This window comes from Rutidosis leptorrhynchoides, chromosome 4, assembly GCF_046630445.1.
Source record: "Rutidosis leptorrhynchoides isolate AG116_Rl617_1_P2 chromosome 4, CSIRO_AGI_Rlap_v1, whole genome shotgun sequence".
Classification (NCBI taxonomy): domain Eukaryota; kingdom Viridiplantae; phylum Streptophyta; class Magnoliopsida; order Asterales; family Asteraceae; genus Rutidosis; species Rutidosis leptorrhynchoides.
Genome location: NC_092336.1, coordinates 205,992,714 through 206,002,561, shown reverse-complemented (window position 1 = coordinate 206,002,561; position 9,848 = coordinate 205,992,714). Strand labels below are relative to the sequence as shown.

Sequence of the window (9,848 nt, the reverse complement as noted above, 5' to 3'; positions counted from 1 at the left end):
ATAAACGACATTGTCGACCATATATTTTTCAGGTGGTATAACCGACCATATATCATTTAGGTGGCAGAGCCAACCATATTTAGTATTAAGATTATCGTGCTGATAACGTGTTATAATTCAGTAGGCTTATAACTACCTTTAGTGGTTTGATTCTTAATGTTATAATTCAGTAGGCATATAACTACCTTTAGTGGTTTGATTCTTGATTAAGAATACTAATAATGAAGTGTAAGAACAAAGAGGATAATGGAGAGAAAGAAAAAAACACTTTGTAAGTGTGAGAAATGGTGCAAGTTTAATGCTTGCATTCATGGCTATTTATAGTAAAAATATCACAAGTTTAGGTAATACAATAATATTATTTTTGTGCATCAATAATTGACTATCAATTTATATACTAATATATATATATATTCTATATTATAACAAGTACCATTTTATTTAAATTTCTCTATAATTCCTTTTTTTTTTTTTTTTTTTTTTTTTTTCAAATATAACTCGCCAAACAAAGGCTAAAAGTTAAAAGACAACCAGTTCTTTCAATAATTTTTAGAATTTAGACGGCTTATTTCATACTACGGAGTAATTCTTTAAACAAATTTAATCAATTATATTTGTTTATGAAACCATCTAATGCACATGGGAAAACAATACTCCAAAATACCGCCGATAATTTTATTGATGCTTATAGTTTTTTAGTTTTTGATTGATGCTTTTCTGTGCTTAATTTTATTGCCGACCAAGCAGTTTTGACTGAAATTTGAAAGTGGGGTTTGTTGTTTCATCAATTTCAGTTGCTATAAAGAAAGGTAATTTCTTTGGTATTTTAATAATTTAAATTTAAATTTATAGTGAATATGTCAATTGAAATTTGGGTTTTGGCAATTCATTTGAACTATGTTTGATTTGTGGTTTAATGAACTGTTTTGATCTGGGAATCTGGTTTTCTAGGGTTTTAATTCAGTAGTTTATTGTGAATTTTATGTCATTGATTTGGGGTTCATGAGCTGTTTTTTTATGAGGGTTTGAAATTGGTTGTTATAGTGAATTGGGATGGTTACAATTGGGATATGCTTTAGTACCAAAAAAGACTAGATTTTTTAATGCCTAATATGTAGTTTTAAAGACTCAAAATTTGCAGTCTTTATTCATTCAATAATAGTATCATATTTTGGTGGTTAATTTGTGTTAAAACTTAAAAGACTGTTAAGCAGCTTACTTTAGATAATTCTGCTTGAAAAACTGTATTTCATGTATGATTCCTTCTTCCCATGTACATACAAAAAAATTGGTATAGTTTAAAAAACTTATTTTATACAAGATCTGATTAACTCTCACCGATAACTCAATCAAGTAATTGCCGACTGGTGGTTATACACATTTTCCTCAAATCTTTGTGCATATGTTTCACTGTTTTGTTATATTTATAGATATGTGATCAGTTTTTGTTGTTGTTTGTTTTACAGAATAAAACGGCGGGAGGAGTTGAATTGGATTAATAAATAGAGTTGTCGATTAAGTTTGTGAACGAGATGATCAGTTCGTCAGAATCGTTAGCGGTGAATGACTTTTCTTCAAATGCTTACTATTCTCAAGACACAGATGAAAATGATAAAAAGATCGATACGGGTAATATTGAAGAAGCAGAATTATCTCTCCGTGAAAATGGTTCTTTAAATTTCGAGGTTGTTTTTCTAAACCTTGTACATTATCTTATAATTATTTGAATAATTTGAATCCATAACCCTTTAATCCTAAAATGTTGATCTTTATCTCGTATCGTTAGAACTCAGTTAATGTTGGTTAAGTCACAATTGCCAGGTTTTAGTGTTTGGCAAAAACTGTTTCTGATTTACCGAATGTTAAAATGACTGTAGTTTACCTAAATGTAGGGGCTTAAGTATAGATACGATTTATGTAAGTTTTAATATTTAGTATTTTAATCAGGGATTAGGGATATTGTTATTCGGGAAGTAGTATTAGTATCTAGTATACTTTTGTAAGTTCTATTAGCAAACGAGTTAAAAAGAATCTATAAATCGGGCTTTATGGTTGTAATTGACTTTATATCTGAAGCACACATCCAAATGAACAACAGATGCTCAAATGCTAATTTAAAGCTTCTTATAAATTTATAATCAAAATCAAATAGCAAACGAGCTCAAGAATTTAAATTTTGGTTAAGAACATACTCTGTATTTGTTTAACTTTTATAGTTGACCTATTAATCTCATGTTATTATTATTCATTATCATAATCTAGGAAGCAAGAGCATTGTTAGGGAGATATGAATTTCAAAAGGGAAACATAGAAGCCGCTCTTCACGTGTTTGAAGGTATAGATATTGTCACTTTAACTCCAAAGATTAAGATTAGTCTTGTCCAACGAACTGAACCTCGTGAGAAAAGTTCCCACAATTTCACCGATCCACCATTGTCGATACACGCCATTGGGTTACTCCTCGAAGCAGTTTATTTGAAGTCAAAATCGTTGCAAATTCTTCGGAGATATAAAGGTACCTCCTTTATGTTTTTTTCTCAATCTTGTAATGTTGTGCTTAGTAAGAATTTGTATAAGAATTTATAGATTAAATGATGCAAAGTTAATCTTGCAAACTATAAATCCAATTTAAACATTTTGCAGAAGCTGCACAATCATGCAAAATTATCTTGGACGTTATTGAATCGTCATTACCGGATGGTTTACCCGAAAACTTTGGTACCGATTGTAAGTTGCAAGAAAGTTTAAACCATGCCGTTGAGTTGCTTCCCGAGTTATGGAAACTCGCGGGTTCACCCCAAGAAGCGGTTTTGTCGTTTAGACGGGCCCTACTTCATCACCAAAATCTAAACGTGGAAACAACCGCAAAAATTCAAAAAGATTTTTCCATTTTTCTTCTTTATAACGGAGGTGAAGAAGCTCTTCCCCCAAATTTAAGATCTCAAATGGACACATCTTTTGTACCCAAAAATAACATTGAAGAAGCAACTTTACTTCTAATGATTTTATTGAGAAAAGTCTCGTTAAAGATGATCAAGTGGGACCCGTCGATTTTAGATCATCTATCATATGCGTTATCCATTTCGAATGGGCTCGGAGTTTTGTGTAAACAACTAGAAGAATTGCCTTCGGGAATAATAGACAATAACGAACGATACCTTCTTTTAGCCCTATGTTACCATGGACAAGGTGATGATTCATCCGCTTTACGTTTACTAAGAAATGTATATAAACATGATGATTCACATTGTGGGCCCGCTTTACTATTAGCTTCGAAAATTTGTGGCGGGAATTTAGATTCTTTGGAAGAAGGTGTAACTTGCGCTAAACGGGCCATTCTCGAAATGGAAACACGATGTGGTAAAATGGTCGGTGTTGCTTATTATTTATTAGGAGTTTCACTTTCGGCCCAATGTATGTTTTCTATTAGTGATCTTGAAAGAGTAGATAAACAATCCGAGGCGATTCGTTGTTTAGAAATAGCCGGTAAACTAACGGGAATGAATGATTCAAGAATCGTGTATAATTTGAGTCTCGAAAATGCTGAACAGCGGAAGTTGGATGTTGCGTTTGATTATGTCAAACGGTTGACTAAATTGGAAGGTGGGTCTAATGTTAAAGGATGGATTTTATTGGCTAGAATATTGTCGGGTCAAAAACGGTTTTCGGAGGGTGAAACAGTAATTAATGTTGCGTTAGAACAAACCGGGAGATGGGACCAAGGAGAATTGTTGAGAACGAAAGCACGGCTTCAGGTTGCGCAGGGTCAAATGAATAATGCTATTCAAACGTATACGCAAATTCTTGCGGTTCTTCAAGTTCAGAGTAAGAGTTTTCGGTCTCAGAAGAAAAGTTATGAGGTAATTTTGAGTTTTTTGACAGTTAATTTAACTGAAATGGTGATTTTGATGAATTTTATTTATTTATTTATTTATTTATTTATTTTTTTGTATTGTAGGTTGGTGGAAAGCATCTTAAAAATTTGGAGATGGAAATATGGCATGATTTAGCAACGGTTTATATGAAGTTATCGCAATGGCGTGATGCGGAGGCTTGTCTTTCAAAGTCTGAAGCCATCGATTATTACTCTGCTTCTCGTTTGCATATCACTGGTATGGCCATACATATGAAAATGGGTCACTTTGGGTTGCATTTTATATAACCCAGTCAAACTAGTTACATTTCAAATATTAGCTAAAAAATGAAACGAGTATTTACAACCTGTAATACTGTTTTTAGTTAACAAAATTGTGTCAACCCAAAATGACTTCTTTTTTGATCTGAAATTGTTACCCTAATTGTTACATTATATATTTTTTTTATTGTTGCAGGTTTACTCTATGAAGCAAAGGGTTTCCAGAAAGAAGCTAAAAGTGCGTATGAACTTGCATTAGATCTGGACCCCACTCACGTACAGAGTCTTGTTTCGATGGCTGTGATTATCCGACGAGCAGGAGGCAAGTCTGCCACGTCAGCCAAAAGCTTCTTGACTGAAGCATTACGTTTGGACCGATTGAACTCTTCTGCTTGGTATAATCTTGGCTTGTGTTACAAACATGATGGTCCCATGTTTGTAACAGAAGCTGCTAACTGTTTTGAGGCTGCTACTGTATTACAGGAAACAGAACCGATAGAGTCTTTTCGATAACTACCATTTATTGTCAATATGAGGTATTAATTAACATTATTCATTTTTGTTTTGAAGAGACTTGTACCATGTATGCTATAGGAAAAGGAAAATGTACCTAGAGATTAAAGTAATTCTTTTGTTGCAACTGAGTGTCGAATTCACTTTCGTATGCAGCAATTATTTATGAAATGTGTTGAGGAGGTGACATTTTCGAGCCGTTTTAAATGAGTAAAAATCCAAGTTATGTTCGTCTCTATCAGGTATCAGGTATGATGGTTAAAAGTCGCCTTCTATGTGTGTAATTTTAGTTCACAATTTTAGTTGATTTACACCATTTTAATCAATGTTATGATAAATTTAGTTATGTTATTTTTATTCTGAAATATCAGTTAATTACTTGATTACAAGCACTGTTGTAAAAGTAGGCCGAATCGGCCTACGTGTACTAGCCTGTCCCCACTCGCTCAAAACACTTAAATAGTCGGTCAAAGCTAAGAAGTTGAGTTAAAGTCGGGCTGAGTCCGCCGAGTTGAGTCTGAGTCGGTCAAAGTTAGGTCAAAACTTTTATATTTTTAGAATTAGCTTTTGCGCTATATATCTTTGTTTGTTGAAATATTTATGTTTTATGCTCGATATATTTGTGCGTAATATCTATATATATGTTTACTTTATTTATTAATAAACGTCGTCAACGTTCGACTCGTCTCCGTCTCGTCCTCCTCTCGGCCCGACTCGACTGACTCGTCCCACCAAAGTCCTGACCGTCTCCTCCCCGACTCGCGAATTTTACGACCTTGATTACAACTTTGATTACAAGTTCATTATCTGATTACCATGTTAATGTAATGATATTGATGGGAAAACATAGTCAAACTCCACTTCTTGTTTTATGCAGCAAAACACAATTTTAATTTAGTTATTTTTCTTAATGCAAACTAGAAACTATAAAAAAACAATGTGTCAATACTTGTAATACAAAATCTTGTACAGAAATTCAAATGACGTCGTTTTTTCATCGACGTAGAATCAACTAGTTATGTATCCTTGTTCAGTAACCTTTCCAACATCTTCTTGCAACTCGTTTTCAGTCCCATTCACTTCAACGTTGTAAACGAAGTATTTCGCAACCACAAGGAAATACAAGAAGTTCACAAAGCTCAAGATAGCAAAAAACGCGTAGTAATAATCCAAACGTGAGTCGTTTAAGTTATCAAGAATCCAACCTTTATGCCCATTCCTCTTCGTAACATCAGCCACAGTCGATAAAATAAAACCGCTAAGAAAATACCCGACACCTATTCCCGTCGTCCAATACGCAGTCCCGAGACTCTTCATTCCTTCGGGTGCTTGATCGTAAAAAAACTCGAGCTTCGCAACTTCTAAAAAACTATCCGCGATCCCCATTAACGCGAACTGAGGTAAAAGAATGAAAATACTAAGGGGGACATTTTTGTCATTTTTGAATATGTTATGATCTTTAGCGACACTTAGTCGTTTTCGTTCAACGATGCTAGCAATGATCATGATAATGATATGGAGAACGAGCCCAATTGCCATTCGTTGTAGTAACGTGATGCCTCTTGGGTTCTTGGTGTATTTTTGTATTGTTGGAACAAAGAAGCGATCGTAGAGTACAATGCTGATTAGGAGAGAGATTGTTACGAATACTGTAAGACATGCAGGGGGGATGTCGAAATGTGGGCCCATGGACGGAACCAATGTTACACCTTGTTTGATGAAAAGTGTGTGCGTTTGTGCGATTAACGTGCTAGGTATGAATGTTGCTAACAAGATCGGTACCATTTTTAGCATCTGTTTTGTTTGTTCGACTTGCGTCACTGGACACAGTTTCCATTCTGAAACCGATTCTTCAGTCCTTACCGCAGCTCGATCAAGAAACCTATGATTATGCCAGTTATAAATGAGATTATTACTGAAAAAAGATGAGTTATGAATCAAACGAGCGATGTTTGGGGCCCATTTCACTGGGGCAAAAAGCAAAAGAATTAAATTAAAAAAATTCTAAATTACTAAGATACCCCTGTGTATACAGCTATAAAGTTACTGCTCACAAGGGTGATATAGTAATAAAACATTCTCCACAAACAGTATAGCGACTTAGTGAGTAATGAGATTATTACTGCAGATGATAGAACTTTGGGCTTTGGGTCAACCCGCTCGAACCCATTTGACCGAACAAAATGACCCATTTGGATTAACTTTGGGCTTTGGGTCAACCCGCTCGAACCCATTTGACCGAACAAAATGACCCATTTGGATTTAGCTACACAAACTGAGCGACCCGACTATTTTGACACCTGTAACTTTATACAGCTATAAAGTTCAAATGCATTGACTAATCATAAAATTTGAAGTAGTTACCTTAATGAAGTCGAATGCCCGATTATGTACTTCCCGGGGACATCATACTTATCCATGTTCAATTCGTAAAGCTCTTTCGGGTCATCGGGTACAACCCGTTTCCAGTTTCTTGCTGTAGCTACTAGTACCTTTGTCATCTTAGTAAACGGGCTCCCAGATGGCGGCTTATGGCGGTACCTCGGCGTCCCAACTATAAAAACCGCCATCGCCACCACTAAACCGACAGTTGGAATCCCGTACCCAAGTTCCCATCCAACGTTATCTTGTATGTACACCAAAAAAGTGCCCGAAAAAAGAGTACCAAAATATATGCTAAACATCCACCAGTTAAAGAAGGTGAGTTTTTGGGCTCGTTCTTTTGGGTCGAAATCGTCAAACTGGTCCGCACCCATTGTAGAAATATTGGGTTTGGTTCCACCTGCTCCGAACGCGATAATGTACAATGCACAATAAAAGATACCGATCTGAAAAGATGACGGTTTTTTATCGCAATCTAGATAGCTTACGTTTTTACCACAGGATGGTGGTTTTAACGATGGTACAGTAACCACAAGCGTCAACAAGCACATTCCCTGTTTCGATAAACAAAAAATGAAGTCGTTACACACAGTGGCGGAACTTGAACCTGGATACAGATGGGACGTGTGTAAAAATTTAAAAGTTTTTCATTGTCAGCAGGGTAAACACTAAAAAAAACCTTTTTTTTGGTAAAAAAAAATGTTTTATTTAGTTAATTTTTCTTTCGTTAAATCCAGGTGAGGTGGATACCCCTTTGGGCAACACTATGTTCCACCCCTGGTTACACAGACGATTTCATTTAAATACTATAATCAATTTTTACTATCTGTTACCGACCCGTCATTTGGTTTCCCAAAAATGATCGAGTGTTTTCTTACCAAAAGGTAAATAACAGAAGCAACCATAAAAGTCCAGTATCGCCCAAGATATGTATCGGCTATATATGCGCCTAAAATAGGTGTCATCCACACGGTTCCAACCCAATTCGTGACGCTATTTGATGATGTCACCGTTCCTTCCTTCATTTCTCGTGTTAAGTACAGCACGAGATTTGTTGCTATTCCATAGTATGCCATTCTTTCACATATTTCATATCCTACAAATTTAGCATGCATGTTACTCTATGAAAACTATCAAAAGTGACATCTTTTCATATCTAAGCCACCACAGTTCTAAAATAATTGTCCACTTTACTATTTTTACTTTAATAACTATTTACTATAACGGATAAGGCTTCCCGCCCGGGGAAGGAGTAACCTAATCTGAGTATTCCGTGACCATTTCTGAAGACTATTTGCGAAGGGCGAGTATTTCTATTTAGATGTATGTGGTCTAAATAAGAATCCCGTTCTACCTCTAAATACCATCAAAATGCATTAATTCTACATTCTATAAGGGTAAAACAGTCTTTTAACAAACTAAAACTGTCTACATTACAAGTTTCATAAACTGTCTGTTTTTATCTAGTAGAAGTATTTATTAGTCCATGGAAAATGCATAAAAATATATTATCAAAACTCACCTAGCATAAAGTAACAAGCGTTCCATCTCCCAGTTTTCGGTCTCAGCACGGGTCTTCCCTTAAGATCTATAGTTCCGTCTTGTGTAAAATCTTCACGTGGTGGTCCAATCTCGCTATCTCTTTCTAAAACCATTGTTATAAGCGTACACAAGACAATTAGATTGAGGTTTAGATGATATTTGTGTCGAAGCAAGTTCGGCCATTTATACGTTTATTTTGTGCTTAATATCTTAATCTAATTGTGCTAACTAATTGTCATTTTCAAAGAGTTAAATAGAAGAACATTATGCATTCTTTTTGGCACTTTCATTGCTCCCTTTTTATTGGAATCAATTATATGTAATCATAATTCTAGTCATCGTTCCAACTTCCAATATTCTTTTTCTCTAATTATATATACAAAATTCAAGAATGCTAATCTTTTGGTTTGACTGTAGATGTGTGCTTATTGCAAAAAGACAAATTACAAAATTTCATTAACAAAATTTATTTATTTATTTATTTATTTTGCGAAAAAAACAAAATTTCATTAACATTATGAAAGAAGTTTTCATCAAATTGATGAAAACCTCCTTAAAATAAAACAAAAGACAACCATTACATAATAGATCAAGTCGAGCAATAGTAAGGAACAAACACAAAACTATACCCTTAACCAGACTCTATGAACTTGTCACGCGTCTCTTACCAACACACACTCAAACATTGTGTTGATAAGTATAACACAATTTGGACGAGGTTGTCCGAGGTTGTCCTTTGAATTTATTTATGATCCATTAAGATCATCAAATCCACCAACACAAAGAACTCTCCCCCGAACATCGCCATATTCCTTGCGTTCTATATAACTCATATTTCAAAAGAGCCGATAATATGTTGAAAGAGTTATTGCCCGAAATGTCCATTTTTCAAACAAACTATAACAATTCGCCACAAGAAAAAAAAAAATGTCATCGCAAGGTGCCTTGAGAGCCTTGCAACCAGGACCTTGCTACTTAGTTCAACTTTTGTAATTAGCTTTGTAAACTTTGAAGCATCATATCTTTTGACTCGTAATTTGAATTTACCCACCATTTTTTTAATTTCATGTATTTTTTCGAGATCTATCCGTTGAAGAACCCCCGAAGGCGGTTTGTCCAAAATATTTTTCGAAATTTGGCCTCGAATACATTCAATTTTGCCCTTTTCGTTGATTTTGACTTTTTGACGCACTTTGACCACTCATAACTTGCTATAGAACATTCTAATGTGATCCGTTAATTATCCTTTGTGATTAACTAAAAATAAACAAATCCC

General features: G+C 34.8%; 2 protein-coding genes across 3 annotated transcripts; one reads left to right on the top strand and one right to left on the bottom strand.

Moving 5' to 3' along the window:
• The first annotated feature begins 693 nt into the window (after positions 1-693).
• Positions 694-4,956, top strand: LOC139843259 (protein NPGR2-like). 2 transcript variants are annotated; one of them, XM_071833329.1, is made up of 7 exons: positions 694-809; positions 1,467-1,685; positions 2,263-2,515; positions 2,644-3,860; positions 3,959-4,112; positions 4,332-4,671; positions 4,805-4,956. In XM_071833329.1, exons 2-6 carry the CDS (start codon positions 1,533-1,535, stop codon positions 4,646-4,648), a joined length of 2,094 nt encoding a protein of 697 aa, XP_071689430.1. In that variant the 5' UTR covers positions 694-809; positions 1,467-1,532; the 3' UTR covers positions 4,649-4,671; positions 4,805-4,956. The 2 variants fall into 2 exon arrangements, with proteins under 2 accessions (XP_071689430.1, XP_071689429.1); XM_071833328.1 differs by having other exon boundaries at positions 4,332-4,956.
• A 700-nt stretch (positions 4,957-5,656) lies between these two features.
• LOC139841370 (protein NRT1/ PTR FAMILY 5.2-like) lies at positions 5,657-8,685 on the bottom strand. Its single transcript, XM_071831592.1, has 4 exons — positions 8,553-8,685; positions 7,909-8,126; positions 7,013-7,584; positions 5,657-6,530 (listed from the first exon to the last, which is right to left on the bottom strand). The coding sequence occupies exons 1-4, from the start codon at positions 8,683-8,685 to the stop codon at positions 5,657-5,659; spliced, it is 1,797 nt and encodes a 598-aa protein (XP_071687693.1).
• Between the last annotated feature and the right edge of the window lie 1,163 nt (positions 8,686-9,848).

Excerpts from the sequence above, each read along its gene's own strand:
- LOC139843259 (XM_071833329.1), top strand. The coding sequence starts at position 1,533 with ATGATCAGTTCGTCAGAATCGTTAGCGGTGAATGACTTTTCTTCAAAT. Across the intron at positions 1,686-2,262 it reads ATGGTTCTTTAAATTTCGAG|GAAGCAAGAGCATTGTTAGG; the intron begins GTTGTTTTTCTA and ends ATCATAATCTAG. Across the intron at positions 2,516-2,643 it reads AATTCTTCGGAGATATAAAG|AAGCTGCACAATCATGCAAA; the intron begins GTACCTCCTTTA and ends AACATTTTGCAG.
- LOC139841370 (XM_071831592.1), bottom strand. The coding sequence starts at position 8,685 with ATGGTTTTAGAAAGAGATAGCGAGATTGGACCACCACGTGAAGATTTT. Across the intron at positions 7,585-7,908 it reads CTTCTGTTATTTACCTTTTG|GGAATGTGCTTGTTGACGCT; the intron begins GTAAGAAAACAC and ends TTATCGAAACAG. Across the intron at positions 6,531-7,012 it reads GGGCATTCGACTTCATTAAG|GTTTCTTGATCGAGCTGCGG; the intron begins GTAACTACTTCA and ends GCATAATCATAG.